The sequence below is a fragment of the Lycorma delicatula genome, chromosome 1, assembly GCF_047948215.1.
Source record: "Lycorma delicatula isolate Av1 chromosome 1, ASM4794821v1, whole genome shotgun sequence".
Taxonomy (NCBI): domain Eukaryota; kingdom Metazoa; phylum Arthropoda; class Insecta; order Hemiptera; family Fulgoridae; genus Lycorma; species Lycorma delicatula.
The window spans coordinates 225,523,040-225,547,497 of NC_134455.1; the positions used below are offsets into that span (position 1 = coordinate 225,523,040).

The following is a 24,458-nucleotide window of genomic DNA, read 5'->3' on the forward strand; positions in this document are numbered from 1 at the left end:
AATTTAAAAGTACACTATGCGTTGAGGAAGTAGATAAAAATACTATTTTTTGATTGATAATTACAATATCACGGAAGTTACCAGAAATTCCCTTATTTGTATATGTGTAACTTGTAACACCTGCAGATCGATAGGGTAGAATGTGTTGCTAATTTTAATGGGGAAGGAAAGCCATCAAGACAGTTTTTTTTTTCTTTCTCACGCTGTAACTTATTCCTGTCATTTAACGATAACAATACAGTGCAATGTAAGACTGTCAAAAATATTTATGGAAGCGTAATTAATTTAATAGTAATGTAAATCTAAATTTCTGTGTTTTTATAAATAAACATCCTAATAATTTTATAGCACTTTTTTCTGATAAAAATGGTGCCAGTATCATTTACTAAGATTGAATTCCGACATGAATTTGCATACACACACCATAACTTTACGAAAACGTGACAGATCTTTTTTATACACGTACCGTTAACAAATAAAATTGTAGAAGATTTACAAGGTCAAGAAGTAATTATCGCTAACGCTCGATTAAAATTAGCCTTTTATCTTTTTCTGATGAGAGATGAATTTTTAGCTTGTGAAAAATAGTAAACCAAATCTTGACTTGAACTTAGAACCTTTCAGATGAAAGGCAGAAACCCGATCACTCAGCCACAGAGATAACCGTTTAACAAATAAAATTAAGGTAAGAAGTAAATTTATCAGATTTCGTATTTCGTTTAAATATTTTACTAATACAAGAAAAACAAAACTAGAATTTAAAGTAAAAGATCAAGTCACGAATTTCACTTGAAAAATACAAAACTGCATTCGTGACTAGTATAAAAGTTCGTTTTTTTCGATTAATTAATGTGCAATACCCGAAATATAAAAAAAAAAATGATCATCCCTCTTTCCAGATAGATCTTAACAATTAAAAAAATAGAAACGTTTGTTAATGGTTATAAGTACGAACGACACAATTAACGAGAAGTCTCTGCTTATTAATCATTTTTTAGGACTTCATGTTTCTGAACTAAATGACCAATGATATGTGATATAAATAATATGAAGTAAAAGTTTTACCCACATTCGTAGAGAACTTCACTACACTTTGCTATTTATTTTCGTTGTATGCGGTTATAATAAATTTTACAGTATTTTAAAAGTATCGTATAATAATTTAATAATAAATATAATGTTATACTGTAATGTAATGAAATTGAAAACAGTTAGTGGTAAGTCTTTCATCCTTTTAATAAAACTGATTTAAAGAAACTGTAAACAGGGTTATCCAGTTAAAGAAGCTTTAATTTTCCTAAAAAAAATTATTATCCTCCTTAATTATGTAGAATTATTCTGGTTATGTACGTATATTTATCTCCAATCACGGTTGAAGGACTTTTTCCTTCCTCAATCCTACAAATCCTAGTTATTCCCTTCACCAGGTTGCTTACTAATGATTATAAATAGCAATCTATTACGTGCGATTTGTTACTGCATCATTTTTGGCGCTCCAAAGTTCATATTCAAAGTTCCCACTTCATTTTTCCATCCCCTTCTACTTTACAAGGACTTGTATGTTGAGTTCTAGAACATGTATGTTGAGTTGAGGACCCGTCAGTTACTTTTACATAATCTAAACAATTATTATAATTATATAACAGAATTGTTAAATTCTTTTGTTCAACCTCGGTCGTTTTTTTTTATATTCTCTATATTTACTGGATATGTATACATTAATTGTGTACACCCTTTTCCTTGCTGCTGGATTGTTATTTTGTATTTGAAGATGACACTGGAGACCTATTCATTAATAATTAATTTTAACTTTCTGGACTTTCGTTTACTAAAGTTTTGTTTTCCAGTTTTTCATTGTAGAAAAGTTCAGTAAAGCTTAAAATTAAATGTGATTTATTTGAATAATAAAAATTGAATCAATTGAGAATAAAAGGTTAATTTTAAAACATTAGTGGACCTGAATAAACAAATCTCCAACTTAAACAATTTTATTTAACTGCTTAATATCTTAAATTCATTTTTTTTTTTTTATTAACCCGTTGTCTAATTCTGAAATAAGTTTAACATCACTTACAATATATTATTAAATTTAAAAAAATGCACTTTAAAATTAGTTACACTTCAAATTCAATGATTTAAAAACCCGATTAGATACCTGGATCTAAATCCAGTTTACAGAATGAGTAATTTCGTCTTTTTGCTAAATTATGTTTATAAAAACTAGGAAACTATCACTTTTAGATCAAGAAGCTGGGTCATGATGATGAATATGATAATAATAATAATAATAATAATAATAATAATAATAATAATAATAATAATAATAATAATAATAATAATAATAATAATAATAATAATAATAATAACAATAATAATAATGCACTTGGCTTTTGCCAGCGATAAATACAAGGTTGGATTTCTCTCAGGGAGAAATAAAAAAGAAGCCAGCAGTGATCATTCAACAGGAATTTTTGGCAACCGTCAGTAGTTACGAAGAACATATTAGAATTTATACTGACGGTTCTAAAACCGAACATGGTGTTGGACGCTCCATATATGTAAATGGAGAAGCCCATTGTTGGAAACTGCCAGATATGGCCAGTGTTTATACAGCAGAACTTACTACCATTTAACAAGCTCTTCGCTTCACAGAACATTATTGTGAAGAGAGAGTGCTAATTTGTTCCGATTCTCTAAGTGCACTTGTTGCAATTCAGAACAAAAACATTAAGGATGTCCTAATTTCAAACATCCTGTCTATTTTATACGTTTTAAATCAACGAGGACAGCGATGCGTATTTGTATGGACTCCAGGGCATGCTGGTATTACAGATAATGAGAGCACAGACGAAGCTGCCAGAAAAACAACAGTCTGCCATGATTTGGATGCATTTCCTGTAAGAGTGGCAGATGTTTAAAACTGTTTAACTAACGTAGTTAAAAACAAGTGCAATACTGAATGGAGGAGTTTAAATACAAAATTAAACTCAGTTAAAACTTCTCCATGTAAATGGAAAAGCGACGTAAAGTTGACTCGCCGAGAACAAGTAGCTGTGACCAGACTTAGAATCGGTCACACGCGATTAACAAATTCATATTTGTTAACCGGCGAAGAGAGACCAATGTGCGGTGTTTGTAATTAAACACTGACAGTCAAGCATCTAATAGAAGAGTGTATCATATATGAGGACCTCAGAAAGAGGTTCCGTCTTAGAAATGATATTACTGCTGATCTGGATAATGGAAATGAAGAAAAGATAGTTGCATTTTTACATGCCAGTGGACTTCTTAGAAGTCTGTAAAAGTGAAAAATTTAAAGCTGTGATAAAGAGTCTCTCAGAGGTAGTTTCATTTATTTATATATGGGAGTCTTGAAGCGTGGCACGTATAGTGACGGGAGGTAGCCCTCTTGCCTAGGCCACCCTGGCTCATCTGCATTCAAGAGCAGTGAGTCGGAGTGTGTCCGATGATGGCATGGAGGATCCTCAAGGGTGGAGTGAGGGCGCTAGGCTATGGGTAAGCACAATGGCTGCCTGTAGCCTGTGCCAAAAATATCTCTTTTTTGACCAGTCATAAGACAAAGGATGGTGTGACAATGGTGAAGAAAAAGTCTGAAATTAGTGCGATGGAGGTACAAGTAACAATAGAGAAAGCAACGAATATAGACGCTATACTATCAGCACCTATGGAACTTCCAAAAGCCCAGAGGATATCTAAGGATAATGTAAGTACTTCAGCCACCCCAAATACATCTTTGGAGATTGAATCGAGTTTGGATTCAGTAACAGCCATGCTGACTGCTCCATCTAAGTTATCATCCCCTGATGTCAAATGTAGAACATTGTTGGTATCTGAAGATGCTATGTCCGAGGCTTCAGACACTTTAACATCAGAGGCAGAAGCTATAAGTAGGATGAAAAAAAAATGTAAAAAAGGATGGCCGAAAGAAAAGCCTAGGAGAAAAACAAATGTGATACATTTAAGAATCAAATTTATTAGTGATTGTATTTCAGTATTTCTTTGAGTTTTTAATCTAGGATTAATTAACATTCTTCAGTTTGTTTTGATCTGAGAAATATGTTAAGTGTTATTTTCTTTTTTTTCGAAGTGGAAAGGGGCTAATGACCACTAATGCCCCTAAAACCTCAACAACAAAAAAATAATAACTTTTTTCTTTTTTTAAGGCCCAAGAGGGAACAAATTGTCTCCAACTACCCTATCCTCAGTTCGTTTTTTCACAATTTTTTTCATTTTGCATAAGAATGTAATTAAAATAAAAACAATTTTAACTAGGTTTTTTAGCTAGGTTGCAGAATTTTAACTAGGTTGCAGAATTGTTCATTATATGTTTTTCTACTTTTTTGGGGTTTTGGAGCTAAGAAGTTTGAGAATCACTTATCTATACCATATAAACTACAGAAGAGTAGTTACTAAACCTCTTTTAAAAACAAATGTTGAAAAGTTACATTGAATATTTAAATTCTCTAAATACTGATACAAATTACTTAATCAGAAATAATTTATTATTCATAATTTACAAATAACAGTAATCACTTTATTTTAAATGTTTATTTATTTTATTTTTTTTTAATTTTATGTCACTCATTCTTCCGTGAGTATTTTGGTTTCTCTAAGATTTTTAAGACTGATATTAACTTTTTTTTTAAGTTATCTTACAAGACTTGTGTTTTATTTTTTTGGTTGTTTGTGGGCGAAAAACGTTTGGGCGTTATCATCGCCTGATAGTTATTATTAAAAGGGTAATATAACTCTAAAATAATAAGCTATACAAGGTGTAAACGTAATATTAATCATATAATAAAAATTTACTAAAACAAGCCAAGAAGGCAAAATAAAACCCAAAACTAATATCACAGACAAAGTTGATAAAATATTAAAGATAAAATAATAGAATAAAGAAAGTATAAAAACTTACCTAACTCTGATGGGTTGTGCAAAAATCCCCACCCCGGATAGTAAAATTAAACACAGAACTAAAAAATCAAATCGAAAATAAAGGTTAAAATTATTTAAAAAACTCTCCTTACAGAAAAACATATATAAGTATATTAAATCCTTTGCAGTAACCCAGTACTATGCAAAAAGAGAAACATTCGCTCCAAAACCCTGCCATCATTGCCCAAGACTTCACGAATGCAAAACTTGTATAGACATGCAATTGTAGGTATGTTTACAAAGCAATTTTCTTAAATTTCTTAGGAAAAATGAACTAAAATATAAGGAAAAGAGAGTTGTTTATAACGTATACAAGAATCAGGCAGCAGATAGTGATTAAAAGGCAAACTGTGATTTAAAAATGAGTAAGATCATGATGCAGTCTACTCTCTTTGTTTTTTAACTAGTATATATATACAGAAATAGCAACACAGAAATTGAAAAACAAATTGATGGTAAGTGTCTAAGGAAAAAAATTAAAATTAATAGAAATCAAATGCAAGTTTAAATAAATATAGGATGGATTTTTTACAAGGAGAAAATCCAGGTCAGGTATAAAAAAAGAATAACAGAGGTAAAGAACTTCTGTAAAGAACTTCTTTACAGAGGTAAAGAAGTACATCAGAAAGTAAAATAACAAGGAATTAAATATTAAGATAGAGGAATATGATGTACTATGTTACATGGTTTTCTTATTAAGAGAATAAATTGTAAAGGATCGAAAAGAAAAGAAAGAGATCAAAACGAATCTATTACAAAAAAGGAGAGCTTACATGTAGAAATGAAATCTCCTATGAAGAAATTTTAGAATTTGAAAGATATTCTTAAAAATATTTTTGTTTTACAATGCTTCATATTAACAAAACATGAAAGAGTAAAAAAGATAAGAATAATACAGACCTTAAAAATGTGATGTTACAAGAAAGTGTTGAAAATCAAGTGGGTCAATAAAATATGAAATAAAGATGTTTTAAGTCTAATGGGAGAGGAGATAAGATTGTAGCAATATTTTTTAGTGTGGAAGTTCATCGATGGGCAATGTGTTAACACCTTCAGATTAAGTTAAGTTAATAAGTTAGGTCTTAGAGGGATGTAGAGGGTAAAAATTGCAGAAGACAAAAACTGGAGTTTATGAGACAGATATCTGAGATTAGATATATATTACATTAATCTAATCTAAGATTAGATTATTATATTAGCTTACATTAGATTTTTTTAGATGTTAAAAGATTAATACAGAACAGAAAATAAATGAGACTATCATAAAATCAGTTAAAAAAATAAAAACCATGTTTTACTTCTTTATAAAATACTACATTTAATTTATGGTTTATTGTGTTTGCTTCACTCAAATGATCTTCAATGTTGTTTTATTAATCCATTTAAAAGGTACTATTCAAAAAACCTTTAAAACATAAAAAATTACAAATATTACTACTCTGATGTATTATTTAATCTAAATTTCATCCTTCATATTTTTGTAATAGAATTAAACACCTAATAAAATTAATTTTCAAGGTAAACTCTTTAGTCAATTCATAGTGAATCTTGATATTGTATTTCAGACATACTTTGATTTCTATATTTAGTTTATTACTGCTTAAGAAATGATAAAGTTAAAAATTACTTCACATCAAACTTTAGAAATCGTGCTAACAATAATTATTTAGAAGTAGAATAATAATTTCTTTTTCTAAAGAAGCTCTCATAGCTAATTAGCAGGACTTTTGTTAGTGAACCTACCAATAACGCTACTGTTATACTGTTAATGGCTTTTATCTCAAAAAGATTAATGTACCTCTCAAAAATGTAATCAAATAAAGTATATAATCTTGGTTGTTTCTGTTCATTTAATATGTTTTTGTAAAATTTTGTATTGTATATTTCATACAGTATTGTATATTTGTTTTGTATTGTATATTTTCTATACCATGTGAAAAAGTTTCTATGTTATATTTTAGTATATTTGTTCTATTTCTTGAGATGATTCTTTCATAGTGGCAGAGCATTTATGTGTTCCTTGTATCTGTCAGTAAATGTGAATCTAATCTGTTCATTGCAGCGCTTAGTACAATTAATTGCAAATTAATTTATATACTCTTGGGTTGATGTGTTTGTCAGAATGTGTTCTGATAGAATTATACATGATATTGTGATTTTTTTAGCGTGATTAGGAATTTTATTTTCAAAAATTACTGGAAATTACTTAGACAATTTTTTATTATTGTTGATTTAAGTAAACAAGTATTATTTTCCTTCACTAGTTATTGTACACAAAGTAACTTTGTAAACTAATAGTTCCATCTAGTGCCTTGTTACTCTGTACATAGAGAAGTAGTATAGTTGATGTCAGGACTAACTGAACAAATTGGAAAGGACATTTTCTCTAGTATGCAATAATAAAAAAATAAATAGAACAACTTTGAAAAACATTGTCAAAACAATGGCTAACTGAAGGAATAAAATAATTTTTCTATTATATTAATAAAATAGGGATTTGTTTCATGCTAAAAAATACAGCACATTACACAAAGAAATATATTTATTCGTTTTTCTAATAATTTTTTAGATAAGTTCTTTCTGAGTGAGTAAATGCCAAAACCTCTCTATTTTTCTACTGTGAAAGTTTTCCTATAAATTTACAAAATTAAGACAAAAACTTTCATTTTTACAGTCAGACAGAGATCAAGAAAATGAGCCCCTCACCATCATACTCTCCTTACTATAATTAAATCTGAAACTAGCCATAAATAAAAATACATATCAAATGGACAGTTTTGAGCTTGAATGTTAAGGATTTTACTAGAAATTAATATTAAAATTCAAACAAGTATGGTAAACAAATAGAATGGGGAAAAATCTTTTCCAACAAAGAAAACATAACCTCTTGTATCTTATATACATAGTCATACAAAACACTGAGAAAGATTTATAAAATATTTGACTCTGTGTCCAATAACAAATACAGTGAACAAAAATCTGACTGGCCAATACATGCGACAATTGCTTGCTGAACAAATCACAAAATCACCAGGTAACAAATGAATTTCTTGTGTTGATTTAGTGTTTTCAAAATAAACGCTATGCATGAAATCACCTGATGATGACAAACTTGTACTACTCATACTTGTACTCCACGGCAATAACAAATTTTTTACCATTTTTTTTTTCCTCTAGAGACAGGGGAGTAATCCCACTTACAAAGTGTCGCACTCGCTAATAGGTTCCACAAATGTTACAGCGTATGTAGCCTGCACCCTACCGACTAAACCTCCACCTCACCAGCACCCCTTCTGAAGCCGGAAGTCGCATTTAAGCATTAGTCAGCCCCAGAAGGTGCCTTCGAGCTCAGTTTGTTCAGACTCCCCGTGCATCATCAGTGTCGCCCATCCATGCAAGCATGAATTAACGCCAGCTCTGCAGAGGGCTGTCTGTCCTCCCTTTGCTCTCCAGTCCAGTATCCTACACCTCACTTCTTGAGGTTTTCGCTGGTCTTCTGTGTTTTGCTGGATGGTCCACATGTTATTATCAGGAAGCCTCACCTCCTCATTTGAGTTGAGTCAGCCATGCCACCCTAGATATTGTTGCATCCTGCTTCTTCTCACTATCTGTTCAGCTGTCCACTTTGCCCCTTCTCTCGCAGAATATTTGTGGCTAGTTCTGCTACTGCAAGCCACACTCTATCTCCCCTGTGTATATACTCCAGCATATTGTCTGGTGTCAGTTGGAGGACCCTGAGGTCTCTCCGTAGCAATTTTTTACCTTACAGATATTATTATCACTAGATTATGACTATCCCGTCATATTACCACTGCTATTAGCTTCTGATCAGGTAAAATCAGAAAAAACAATACCATCTTTAAAAGTTTGTAGGTTTCTTATACAGTTAACACGTTTGTCTCTGGAATGCTTTTCAGGCTAACATACAACAAAAAATTATATGTATTTTGACATCAAGAGCTGTGTGCATATCGCAATAATAATTCTAATATGCACACAGTTATTTATTATCATAGATATTAATCAATTAATAATAATTATTATTCTGATTATAAAACATACATTACAAGTAGAAAACAACAATTGGATGTATTCAATTGTACACAATATGTTGGTATCTTTTACAAAGAAAATATTGAGTTCTTATCTGTTTTAATGATTTTTTATTTTTTTTTAAAGATAAGTTTTTCATTAGTTATTATTACTGTTATAACACCACTCTCTTATACAAAAGAAAATGCTATATTAGAACAAACGAAATAGTAAAATAATATGTCTATAGATTTTCTTATTTGTATAACCTCAAAATATCTTTAAATAGTGAAGAAGTAAGTAAACTTCATACATCCTGTTAATTTTAACAAATAAAATCTTAGCTATTGAAAATAATTTCATGAGTGTATGTTTCAATTTTTATAATGGTACAGTAGACATAAATTTTGTTCAGTGTTTGTTTATGTTAATCATATTTCAATAAAATACTCTTTGTATTTACAGTAGCTGTGGTCGTGGCGTTTTTTATTTGTTGGGCTCCATTCCACGCACAAAGACTGGTAGCTATATATAGTAGTAATGGAGGCAGCGAAGATGCGTTTGCAGTGAAGTTATATACTGTGGTGACCTATATATCTGGTATACTTTACTACGTTTCAACAACTGTTAATCCGATACTTTATCACATAATGTCTCTGAAATTCAGAGAAGCATTTAAGGTAAACTTTTCATTAAGTAACAAACTTTTATAAAATTTCATCAATAACAATTTTAAATTTCTCTCTGGATTTAAAAATGTCAGTATTGAAAGAAAGTGTTTTTAAACATTTTTGTTTCTCATAAAGCTTGTTTCTTTAGTTTAATTTTGGATCATTAAAAGAAATTGTTTTCATCTTCTATTATGAATTATCAACCACATTTAAGTTTGAAATTTAATTGCCATAATTATTAGTATTTTTCTTTTTTCTATTTTATTCCCGATGGTAAATATAGAAAAGCATTGTAGAAATTCCCATTTTACTTCAGTCATACAGCGAATTAAGAGGTCGCAAAATACATTCTGCAATCTGGACTGGGTAAATGAATAAATTATGAGTCAATTTTGTATAACAAGTAAAATAGAAATATCAATTATTCGTATTTTTAATTAATTATTATTGTGATTACCCCTAAAAATGTACGTTTATACATGTATTTACGTTTGTACATTACATAAAATACATAAAAAATTGTAACAATAACTTATTCTGTAATTGTTTTCACTGCCATGATCATCACAATTTCCAGTTACAATTTGGCAATTGACCTTTCTCATTTTCATTACTTGTTGTTTAATCTTCCATTGCCTTCTTTCGAAAGACGATTATTTCAAAACTAGTTCATGAATACGATTATTGTACACGTAAGTTTATAATTTCCATCCGATTTTCACTTTTGGGATCAACGCTTAAATTATGTTGTCAGCTAGTCCGATTTAAACCGTTGACGACTTACAAATACAGCGTAACTACAGTCGTATGCGCTTATGGAATTAAGGTTTAACGAAACTCCTTTTCAGAGCAAGGATTGATGATTCAACAGTCTTCAACTACAGTCAGATGTTGTTTGATGTATTAAAAATGTAAATTAAAATAAATCTCCTGAACTGTAATTAATTTTAATAGTATTCAGGGTTTTGTTTGAATTAAACTGATCGTTCAAAATATTCGGTTCAAACACAATCCAAAAATGTTTTAGAATTTTAAATTCTAAAACAATAAAACGTTCTCAATCACTGTTACTCCTATCTTCAGTAACCTTAGCGTTGATATTGATCTTGCGGCTCCAGCAAAAGTTATTTCTAACATTTTTTTATGATCATTAGGAAGAGTAATTTGAAAGGTTGTCAAAGTAGATATTAGATTTTAACTATGTTCAATATTTATACCATAATACTATTTTTTCTTTTGCTTTTTTTTTGTGTTGCAAAGTGTGTTAAAAAAGGCTTTCCTTTTTAAAATTATCTAAAATGATATGAATGAGAAAATCTAAGTTGTTAATTTTGGTGTATTGGTGTTTTGTTCTATCAAGTGGCATTTTGTTACTATGAAGACTTTTTATGAGATTTTATCATTATTTGAAGTCGGGTTTTTATCAAGATAGTTCCAATTAAACTATTTGCTGTAATAAGAAGAAACAGTGTTGTATGATTGTACGCGAAGAACTTAGTACGTAAAATTTAAACCATTTATAAAATTAGAGTTATAATTTTACATATTCAAAATCGTTTTATTTCTTTGATTTAATTTTAGAGTTAGTTTGCGGTGTTTTACAGTAAATAGTCATCATTTGTAAAAGTACGTTTAAAATTACCAACTTTCAAAGAATGAATAACAACTTACCTGAAAAGCAGTAAAGGTTTCCTGTTGTTATTTAACGCGTATTTCGTAGTTAACGTATGTATACTACATTTAACGTGTAACAAACACTAAACCTAACTACCGTATTTGGAAACCTGTCCTAAATGACCATAACTCAATTTAAGCTAGCGTTATGTTTTCATCTTTTTGAACAACTTAGGAGACGATTATGAGCTAATATCCCCTATACGTGTTCGAAAACCTAGTTACGAGTATTTCTTTTTCGATTCCTACAAAAAGACTCGGAGAAGCAGGAAATTTGATGTTATTTACTCTCCCATTTCATTCTTCTATTTCGACATTTGACGGCACCCCGTAATAAATTTGATCTACGGGTTATGCGAGTCGGTAAACGAATCTATAAAAGTTTTGCTAGTTTTACCGTCAAATGGCTAAAGTTAAATTATGACAAATCCGGATCTGTCTAGATGCAAGCCGAGTAAAATCCATACAAGTCCTTATTAAATCTCAACGTTGCTGCAAACAAATTGGTGATCGAATTTAAAAACTTGTAGATCTTAAAATCTTCTCTTCTAAAATTTATGTTTTATTTTACCTTCAAAGTAAACTATCGTTAATGTTCAAATTTATTCATTCCTTCAATTCCCAGATATTTAATTATCCATCATAGTAGTTATTTTATGTAGTGAACAATTTATTTTGAACTAATATTTAAAAATTTACTATCATACACGAGTATTTTTTTTTTTTTTTTTGTTTAACCTTTGAAACCACATTTAGGTATTGGTTCAGAGGATGCAATGAATGACTTGTAGCGCGTGTGAAAATGCCATGCCTGACTGGGATTCAAATCCGAGACCTCCGGATGAACGGCCGAGACGCTACCACTTGCGCCATGGAGCCGGCCGGCAATACGAGTAGTCTAGGAAAAACTTACATACTTATTTATCAGTAAAAATATATAGTTAATTTGGCAAGCTATTAGTAGAGCAGGACGATTCATAAGAAAATTTTAGTGATGCTTTATTTTAAGGGTAAAAATGAAATAAAACACTTTGTAGCCTTAACAGTGTAATATTAAGGTAATGTCACATAAAATGCCATTATGGCCAACAACTGATATTACCTCAATATTTCAGTATTTAAAACTCAAGCTGTTTTACCACTTACTGTACATGCAGAAAAGAGGAAGATCTAAGCACATCCAAAGCGATTAAAAATAATGCTATCGGTTCTTTGATTTTGTCTTCTGGTCACCATTTTCTATTTAATTCCGATGAACAACATACCCTTCCTGGTAAATCTTAGACGTGAGATAAGACCGGGATTCAAAGGGATTAAATTAATTTGCACCAGATATAGACTGCTTATTCAAATCCCCACATTTATTTATTTTACTAGATATAATTTCCTTTTACAACAGTTTTTTGTAACTTAAAAATTTAAAAAATATTTTATTATTCTATTAATCAGATTACTAATGCGATGACTATTATTTGATGTAAATAATTAATTGAGCAACTGAAGCGGTCGTAATGTTTACTGAGCACAACAGCACAACCATTAAAAGTCTTTCGGATTTCATTAACGGGACCACCAGCACAATTTGTAACTTCTCTTGTGATTAAGAATGGACTAACTTTTTGGAAGTTTCCATTCTCCTTTGTAATAATTAAAAATCTCGGTTTGGGAGGAATGTTTCCAAACAAAGACTTTCTCACTTCCTTACTGATTTTGTCAGCATCTCTCTTAATTTTATCTGACTCCTTGCTCTTTTTCCTCTTCGCTTGTGGCGAATCGGAGGATTCTAAACGAGGGTGTTTACATGGACCCTCTGCCACGTTTGATTGTTCAATATTCATGTAGCAAGGCTAGCCGCCGGGGTACACCCCCACTCCAGGGCTACTAACCTTGGAGGTCCGATCCGGTACTCCGGTGGAACCGGCATATGTCCTGGCAGAGAGCGGATGCGCAGTCTCTGCACTGACTCCAGGCTCCTACTCACCGAAGCTTTCAGAGCTCCCATGCACCGACATACATGGGCACCATTGCTACATGCTTGCCATCGCAGGGGGCATGTGGACAACGGAAGGGTCTCCGTTACACCTGCAATAACATTGACCCTGGCCGCCACACCGCCAGCTCTAAGAGTGGTATGAATCCATTTCCTGCAGGTAGCCAAAAATCCAGTCCGTTTAGTGACCTGATGTTGGAACCAGGTCAAACTTAACAAAGCATAACCGAGAAATTTACTCGGAACCCCGTTAGCCAGCTATATGTAATGTACGAAAGTACAGCTGTTGCCGCCCTGGACGTGGAACATAGATGTTGTGTTCCGGACGTGGGGATTATCTACCTCAGGGATATATTATTATTATTGTTACTGTTGTTATTGTTTCTGTTGTTATTATTATTATTGTCATTATCATTATCTTCATCATCATTATTATTATTATTATTATTATTATTATTATTATTATTACTATTATTATTATTATTATTATTATTATTATTATTATTACTATTGATTTTAACTATTTTGGTTTATTAATAGATGTAATTACATATTTTATTACGCGTATTTTCCTTTTTTTTCATAGTTCTGTTCATAAAATTATATCTAAGTTTAATTTACTTCGATCTCTTATTTTAAACGGGTTTTTCGTTTTTTATATAATTATTAATTTGTTTTTACGTAGTAAAATGATGTAAGTAGCCACCACTAATGCTTCAATCCAAAATAAAAGTGGAAACCGAGGAAATATGACTAATATTTTTAATAACTTGTTAAAAAGAAATCATCAATTACTATAAAACAGGTTGAGAAAATTATAGAAGAGTTCATCGGTGTTTCAAAACATATTGTATTGTACAGTGTATTCATTACTCAGTTTTGCCTAATTTAAAAAAAAGTTACGCTTTACAAAGGTTTCAGTTTTACTAGATTTTTTATTTTTCCCGAAAATCGAATAAGACTATAGTCATTAACAGAAAAGGCACTCTTAAATGGACAATACAATATTGAAGACCAATTGAAAAACGTAGAGAAACATGAAAGATATTTTAGTAGAACGAATCATAGGTTAATAAATGAAACGCAATTGCAAAATCTTAGTGTGATTTGACAATAAAATTAATGCAGCAGTCATTCTTCAATGCTCTCACACTAGATTAGTTCTCAAACTAATTCCGGCAATGTAGGCGGCTTATCACTGTTCACACAAAAAGTAACCAAGGTTTCATTGAAAACGGGCTTTAATTAACCGGGTTAATTAAAGCTTTAATTAACCGAGTTAATTAACGGGGACTTTAATTAAGCGGGAAATTTATAGGCCGGGAGCACTACAACTGCAGCATCCAATGTAAACCCCCAGTCACTACACCAGTGATACCAAACAATCTCACCAAATTTGGCATGCAACACCTCGCCCTTGACGTTTATGTATTTAAGTATGTAGCCGCAACTAAATGTACCGCGACCAACACAGAACATGCTAATTCCACAGAAGTCTGCGATCGTTCTCTCACCGAGGAATCAAAAAAGGCCGGTAAAATACGATCTCGAGGTTTTTAGACTCTTGTAAATAATTTCTGCAAGAAGAAAACCTAGGAACATAGTGAAACACTTACGGTATACTTGTGAAAATGACAGAGATTCGCTTTCTATATCGCAGGCCCGACGCACACTCCCTGTACTAAAATCTTTACTGTTAAAACAAAATCCCTCCCAAGTCAAAAAATGTACAGGATGAGCTCGAGCTCTGCTGTTGCTTTTAAGCAAATCCGTTATTCTAGACTCGTATGCAACGGAACTTAAGGTTTTTCTAGATATAAAATTATCAAATTCAAAGTTAGAAAAGAGGTTTCAGATACCGAACGTAAACAACAGAACGTATCTGGCGGCTATTTCGTATCAAAATCCTTGGAGTGTATCTCTAGTTCAATAAGCAGTTAGAAGTTATTCTTTTCTTTTTTCGAGAGATACAGAGAACTGAGCTACTACAAACTGAACGGGAACCCCTGTAAACTCGCTTCTCATACTAGGTATCAAGTGGCTCTCAAAAAATACTCCCAAAGCTAAATTGGTACCGATATGGCCAAAGGGGACTGGGTACTCAGTAGCAGTGTACAATTAACTCAAAATGATGTCGTGAAGGAACTTTAATTATGAATCCTTCCAAAAATATAAATTTACGCTTGACTACTGATCCGAATTTGCATTGTTGGTAGAGAAAGGTATACGCAGTGATCCGTCCATAGTACAGCATAGATGATTCACTAGTAAGCGGTGGCTACGATTGTTCTAAGCATATTCAAATAATAAACATTACGACGTTAAAAGATTATACAGAGCGTGCATGTGCGAGCCATTGCCGGTCGGATGCTTTAACTGAATTGGCGAGAAAATAAGATGTCACTTACACGACATCCACAAAGACTTCCCTACGGCCGGCAAAAGAAAGAATGAGTCAATATATAAATTCTTCTTTGATAGCTACCAAAAATTATGGTGAAAGATTCATCAGTACTAAAAAATTAATGTTGAAACTTACAAACATCATCGCACTCGTAGATTCCCAATATTCCAATAAATCAGATACGAAAAGAAAATGTGGAAGTATATGAGTCAGTCTCAGCGGTAAGACTACAGAAAATGCCAGAAATTGCGTAGATGTGAAACAAGTGTACAACGAAAAGAGATTTATGAAATTGAATTTTAGACCCCGTTGAGCGTATTCTGGTGTTTAATGAATCTGTTGTTACTTATAAAATTGTAATAGGGGTGTTACATACAACAGCGAACGGTAAAATTAAAGAACCCCACATACCTCGGCATGACAATAATGGATCTGGGTAAATTACATATGTACAAATTATATTATGAACACTTAGTGTCGACGTATGGAATAAAAAACGAGTAGTTGCTGTATCATGATACAGACTCCTCACTTATAGTATAACACTCGACAAGCAATAGGAAACAGAACTCACAGCCAAGGTCTCTTCTAAATATCCTCATATATTCTCACGAAATAAATGGGATATCTGTTAGTTAAAAGATGAAACGGATGTCTTACCTATTTACAAACATATCGCATTGAGTCTGAAAATGTGTTCTTACTTGACAGGCCATTCTGTTTGGGGATGTTATGGTAAACAAAAAGTAAAAGGCGTAAGCCAAGGAGTGTATCCACTCACGCACGACATGTACAAAGCATCTTTTCTCTAACCAAAAATTATGGAGTCAGATTGCTATATAGCGTAATGTATTACATAAAATTATACGGGTTGAGCAGTTCAGGCGCACCTTTTCTCCTCGTGACGACACAACTTTTATCTTGTCGGACGGTATGCATACTTTATCATACGGTCATTATAGTATTAAACAACTACGCTGCACCCCAACTAAGTCATCATCAAAAGACAAAATATATGAGATAGATAAATCCATTTAAACGAGTGAGGGGTATTTTTAATTCTAATACAGGTTCGCATCATTTACTCACAGAAGGCGCAAAAACTGATGAATCTGTGAAAACTGCCACTTAAAAGGAAAAAGTTTATGAAAAGCCACTGAAAATTAAAGTACGAATAGGTTATGTTGTTTTTATAATATGTTTTTCTAAATAAAGTTAAATTCCAATCAATCGACAATATGATATTTATTTAATAAATAATTATGTAGAAATGTTAAATAATTATATTAAGAAAATGTCATTCACTGATGTTATAAACAAATCAAGGACAACTACTTTACTGTGTATTCGGCAATAAAAAAAGAAACAGGTATAATAAAATAAAATATATAAAATAAATGTTTAAAAATAAAACAAAATATGTAAATGAACACTAACACTATATGTACAATATGTAAATGTAAATATCATTGTATTTATATATATATTTTTAATTCATATCTCCGGTCAGCGGTTTCCTAAAATCCTCTTCGAAAATCTTAAAATCCTCTCGTAAATGACATAGCAATATGCAGTAGTATTTATAGAAATATTGCCGTCAGTCTCAAAGTGCACTTTGAAATTCACCGGACCGGATTTTACCGACTCGTTCAGAGCAATCGGCCACGTGCAGAGTTACATTCCTTCTGAACTCCGCATACGTGTACGCCGCGTCCCTTTCTTTTCAACTGTAACACGATCTCTGGAAATCTATGAACCTATGAACATCCTATACACCTCACTTTTGTATCACCTTGTAAGTCATCGTACGGCTAATATTCGGCATTAAGAAATACTTTGATATTCTTCAAATTACAGTGATCGAGCATGGACATATCCTTTGGGGGATCATTTTGCCTAGCCGTCTGGAACGCTAGTATAACCCAACACGGCTTCTTTTCTTGCAATATTATCTGCACAGACATAGTATTATTCTCCTTTATCACGCCCGAATATTCCAATGTACTTCAATGGTGGAAACCGATAGCTAACCTCTTATTCGATTTATGTATATTGTTTAATTCGTACCGATTCTCTAAGCGCTGGACGAAGGTCCAAATTACTTTGCTTATAATTAGTTTGGACCCGTGGTTGGCTTCCGTGGCCACTATCACGTTATCATTATTCGCTCTTTCAATATCAGCTCTTGTTCCAGATACTCGATAACCCTCTCGAAAGTTTTAGGATCGTATCATCTCCAAACAACCATTCCGTATTACTGACTGCTTTCCTACGTATGTATCTCAGCGACAGCGTATTATTTTTTGGTGCTGATCACATCTAAATTCTTAACCTCCGTGATCTCTTTTCCGTTCAATTCGCATCGTATCTTATCAAATAAAAACCCAACCGCATTGTTCACCAAATTAGCTTTCGTAGGTTTTTTATCCTTTGCGATACCTGCTGTATCTACTAACGAAACTTCCACGCGAAGAATATTCTCGCTCGACAAGGTGTACACGTCCATTTGACTGATTGGTATCCTGATTTATTCACAGTATAAATAGCAGTTCCGTACGGCAAATGGCTATGATATTGTTTGTAATTAAGTGAGCAGTCATGACTGTATGAACTTTCGATCAAAAGCGGATCCGTAATGTTATCTATTTTAAGTTTGTCGTCGGGTGTGCGACATGAAGTATTCATCTAAATTACTTATAACCCTTTACTGACTTGATTTTATAATCCAAGGATCGTAACGCGGCTTTTCTATCTTCCGTTAGACTCCAGAGTCTTCTTTCAACTTTATGCACCGAGGATTCGTGTGTGGTCTGTGGTGATCGAATATCAATTTCTTATACACGGTTTCATGTATCACACACTTCATTACGCTTAAAAAATAAAAAAACAAAACTTTTTCATGACCACTCCAATTTTATTTTATTTTATTATTTTAGTACTCCAGTTTTATATGTTATTAGTTTTATTACACTTCATTATGCTTGAAAAAAATTAAAACTACAAAACTTTATTAATGATCACAGTTTACTGTAGATTCCCTGCGCAAGAATTTACTGCACAAATACAATAAACGATCGTTCTCGTCGATCAGTTCTATGTCGATCTCACCAATTGAACACTGGCAGGTAGATTGGGTCCCACGGCATCTCTTCAATCATATCACCGGGGTGTCCTGTTAGGGAGAACTCGTGCAGTATGATCTTGGTAATTAGCGTAACTACCGCCTATGTTATTGCACTTAACACGGATTATATTCACAGGCGCTTTATTCACTGGGTTTTCAGATGTGTGCGCTACGTTTGGCACCATCAATTTAGGTTTGAAGCCTAACAGAGATCCCACACTGTGTTCATCAGTTGCATCTATCCAAACGGTATATTTTAGTTTGGATTGTAGGGTTTTCTTGTTTGCTTTTAACGACATGAAGCCTTTTAAGTTATATTTGAATATAATCGGCTATATCTTCCCGTTCATAACCGACGGTAGGTATAGGTATGTTATGTTTATTTATTACTGAAGCAATATTTTTATTTTCTTCCATTTTAACTTTTCTGGGTACGCAAACGTTAACTCGTAGTTTACATCCACTTCAAAGTTTGGTATACTGTTGCCGGTCATTATGTACTGCAAGACCAATTCCTATTGCACAGGTGATAGTTGTAAGTCTGAAAAGAATCGATAGGTGATTATTGAGCCAACGCCGCTGAACGATAAAGAAATCGACTTGGCTTCCTACAATTAGAAAAATATGAAAATAAAGTCTTTTGTAATTTTTCAGGATTGCAGAATGTATTTAATGGTCTCAAACCTCACATTTTAACATATCACACAAAAAGAAGTGCAAAACCGCAAAAGAAGTGATCACTCAACACATCGTCGTTGGCTTGATGCCAATTATATTTGAATTTCTGTCGGCACAAAAATATTTTACCAATTGGTTCGGTGGAGGTATGTTTACAATGCTATAAAAATAATCAACTTCATCATCGGATTTCTGCAAATCCAGTGAGTACCCGGTCCTTTGGAAACTTCTAAGTTAACTATACCCACTTCGTTTTTCCACTGCTTTTTCGGCAACCCGTCTCGCATGAAAACGCTTATAAAGAGAGAGATTTTTAGTTTTTAAGCATACTCTACCAATTCATAATCTTATGGCGGAACGGTATTGAATCTATAAATTGTTTTATTAGCACGACCGCTAACACGGTTTAATTTCAACCTACCGCTTTTCTTTAGATGTAGTCGTCCATCCGATTTCTTTTCTGTAGCTTTCTTCTTTTTGATAACTCATCCGTTCAACTAACCTTAATTTCATCGCGTTAGTTACCGTTCACGCAGCTGCTTTTACTCTTGCATTCGAATCTGAAGCTGTAACAAGATTCCAAGCCCTTTCAGCCAGCTGTTTATCTGCCCGAGTTCTTATACTATCGTCTTTGAATTTTGCGTACGCTATATCGCGCAGTTTACAGGCTTGATCCAACTTATTAATACAGGCGTCCACTCTTTTTAATCTTTCCTCAAGTTTAGTGCTGATACCACAGTACTGGTAGCCGGGTAAATGGGTCTTTACCGGTAAATAATCGATAGCGTGTTTTAAACGGTCCCCATTGCCTTACCCAATGAAAATATAATATTTGTATTCATATTTCATATTTCTATTCACCTTCTTCAATTTCCTCATCTCTCTATTAATACACAACCGAACAGAAAAACATAAATAAACACCGCATACGGCTCAGACTCCTTTTCCCAGCACCAAAAACCCGAGGTGGCAACTTATGTTACGGAGACTTGAAAGATTTTTTCAACTCTCCAGAACAAACGACGAGTAGGAGAGGAGTTATGTCTAGACGCTCGCAACCCACACGCAGATGCTCTCTCCAGGATATGTATATTATACTCCTCCAAATCCAGTGGTGTTTACGACTGCGAAAAATACTAAAGATGACAAAGAAGCACGCAAAACTCCACGCCGTTCACGCAAACAAAACCGTCGGTCTCGCAGTGTAGATGAAACTCGTATTGGAAGTGTAAATGAATAGAATCATATTTGGAATGGAAAAACAATTGGTCGAAACTGATAAATTGATTAAAACTTTTAAACGTTAACATGCAACATATATTATGTGTTTGGCCGAAGAAGATGCTTTATTTTCTAAACGCTTTAATCCGATAACCGAAGCAATTACAAAAAAATTAAAGGAAAACTCGATAAAACAAAATCAACACCGCCACCGACTGATACAGAAATTGATATTGCTAAAGTAGGTCGCAAATTGGGTTATAGATTGTCAGCTCAGTTAGAAAGACATCAAGAAGCTTGCAGTTTGTTGGCACAAGATTATTCAGACAAAGATGATGATGATGATGAAGTAGGGCATTTAACAATTATATCACCATCTGAAAAAACCACTTTAATTGAATAAACTCAAACTGCATATGAAAATGAAGAACCCGTTAAATGTAAATTTACAAATATTTTGATAGATATACAAAATTTACAGATATTTGTAAATGATATGTAAATTTACAGATATACAGATATTTTGATAGATAGTCCATTTACACAAGTTTGTGAAACATAAGAAACACCAGCTATAAATCAATATTTGGTGTAAACCGTACGTGATGTAAAATATAATCAAGACACAAATACAAGCACTTTGGGTAGCACTAAAATTGAATTTAAAGATGATATAATTTATTTGGAAAATACAGTATATCAAGCCACGCCTGGTATTTTAGAGTTGTTAATTTTCAAAAATCCTGACCTAAAAATATTTCATACAACAGATCTAGTAACTTACGGTGAAATTTTGGATAAAACTGGCGCACATCTAGTAGAGGCTGGCGCAATAAAATCAAACAAATCATTTAAATACAATGAAGTGATTAGAAACGTTTTTCATCCAAAAAGATAGATCAATTTCCCCATATAAAGCAGAATCAACATCATTTAGTGGAAGCGGACTACTGCACGCGCAATTAAATTTTAATCCAATCTATCTATATTGGAATGATCCAAACGTATTGGTGGATAGATTACATACACTTGTGGGTGAATGCGATGCCGGAAACACGGCTGTTTCAAATGAAATTATATCCATAATAAAAGAAACTGTTTATTGAAAAAGTTTAATTAGAATAAAGTATTTGTTTTTATTTTTTATGCGTAGAAATGTCACGTTTAAAAGTAGGCGGTAAGAAAACGGGAAAGGGGGAAGTGGTTCTCCGGGGATCGATTTTTCAGTGACTGATGATGAAAATTATAATAGGAAAAACCATAGATTATGTAATGTATCTTATCCGATTGACGATGGTAAGGCCGTGAATTTTAAACGTGTTAAAAGTGTGTTTAATGAATATACAACCAATCTCAGTGAACATTTTGTTGGTTTGGAAAGACTGAATGATTATGATGAGTACAATTAAAAACTACTTCAGTGAAGAATATTTAAATAAACTACCTAAAGTGTTTGATTATATAAAAAGTGTGATGGTACCACTCTAACTTAGAATAAAAGATTTTGAAAAGAAAAATTAAGATTTAATAAATCATGTCAAGCTACTCATATCACAATCGATTATAGAGCTTGAAATCAATATGAAAAGAGTTGACAGGATTGGAGAAAATCTAAACAAATATTTATTTATTTCATCGACTGATATTCCACCCGATGTAATATCAATAAAAGTGATACCTTAAAGAATCATTAACCTTGAAAATGTTGTTTATAACAACCTGAAAAACATTGCTGTTTGTTGTAAAAATGTAGCGAAAAAATTACTTTATATGAAATAATTAGGTGGTCAGAATTCCGATTACCTAAATTTGATCATTTAAAAATTACAAAATAATAAGTTTAATAATAAAATTCTATTGCAATTTGTTACTTTATTTGAATTATTTTATTTACTCCAATCTGAAGGAACAAAACTGACACATTAAAGAATCATTAACCCAGAAAATGTTGTTAAAGATTGTTGTATATTGTAAACATTTGGTGAAAAAATGACTTTATATGAAATATTTAGGTGGTTGGAATTCCGGTCACCTAAAATTGATCATTTATAAACTGCAAAATAATCTCTTTCATCAATAAAATTATTGTATTTTATTGCTTTATATGAAATATTTTGGGAGTGAGAATTCCCACAACCAAATTTAGATACAGAAGAATATTTTTAATTTTATACCAATAATGTATTTGAACAAAAATAATTTTTACATATATATATATATATATATATATATATATATATATATATATAGATAGATAGATATGAAGAAAAAGAATATAAAAAAGGATGTGGTATTATCGGTTGAGTAATCAATAAAACTGTAGATCGATTAATATTTGAAGCTCATATTCCAAGTTACAATATACTGCGGTCCGGGTACAAAATTAAATAAGATGCTGAAGCGTGGCGGCAGGTGTATCAATAAATTGGATGAGGCTTGTAAACTGCACGATATTAAACTTATTCGAATTATTCAGATAATAAAACCAGATCTGAAGCCGATAAGCATTAACTGATAGCTTGGGAACGTGTGACTGCGCCAGATAGCAGTGAAAGAGCCGCGGCTTACGCTGTAACTAACGCAATAAAACTTAAATCTAAATTTGGCGGTAGATTAAAACTTAAAAGGGGTGGTAGATTAAAATTAAAGAAAGTCGGTAGTATTAAGAGAAAAGTTAATAGTGAAAGTAAAAGAAAAAAAATAATAGATTCAATACCGAACGCGCTTTATATGATTATGAATTGGTTAAATATGCAAAACAGTTGAAAATTCCACATTTAAGGAATGTTTTATGCGAGATGCTTTACCTAAAAGGATTAGAAAAAATGAATACGCTATAATCAATTTAGATTCTTCAAATGGACTCGGTTCACATTGGGTTTGTTTTAAATAAATCGATAAAAATATAGAAAATTTTGAAAATTTAGAGAAAAAAAAATTTTTAGTAAAAAATTTTGAGAAATTTAGAGAATTTTTTGCACACATTGGGTTTATTTTAAATAAATCGATAAAAATATAGAGAAATTTGATAGTATCGGCGGTGTACAGCCCCCTAAAGAATTGATTCATTATTTCGGAGGAACTAATGTAACATAAAATATTATTAGATATCAAGCCGATGGCAATGCAATTTTTGGTCGATTATGTTTAAAGTGTTTTATGTGGAATGTTGGAAATAATATGAGTATACTAGGTTTTTTTCATCATAAAGAAATTACGCTTTTATTATCGATTAATGGTACTAGTTCGGTAATTAAAAATATATATTCTACCAATCGATTTTTCAAAAAGACAATATAAAATGGGTTTACAATGGTTGATGAAGAGGAACAGCATACCGAATGCAGAAGAAAATAAAAACAATAAATTATGTTTCCCGTTTGATGACGACATAAAAAAAGATGAAAATAATAATAATTATACGCTAACTAAAAAAGATTACATAATTATATTGACGAGCAGTTATGATTGAAGATATATGTGAATCTTCACAAACCGAAATGAAAAACTTTAAACAAACGTTTTCCATTAAAGCAAACAACAGACATTGAAATTAAAAGCAAAGTATTGATAGATTTTTCAAATAAAGATTGCAGAATCGATAGTCTAATTGGTTTTGGATCGAAACTACTCAAACCGAATCTAACACACATATCGGATCAACCGATAAATACCGCTCTTGTAAATGTAATAAGTGTAAAATGTAAT

General features: G+C 32.0%; 1 protein-coding gene across 1 annotated transcript in view; it reads left to right on the top strand.

The window, feature by feature from the left end:
• LOC142317767 (pyrokinin-1 receptor-like) overlaps positions 1-24,458 on the top strand; it is a 173,583-nt gene that overhangs the window by 108,806 nt on the left and 40,319 nt on the right. The window contains exon 4 of the mRNA XM_075354317.1: positions 9,454-9,668. Coding sequence (XP_075210432.1) covers positions 9,454-9,668 — 215 coding nt within the window. The remainder of the gene's footprint in view (positions 1-9,453; positions 9,669-24,458) is intronic.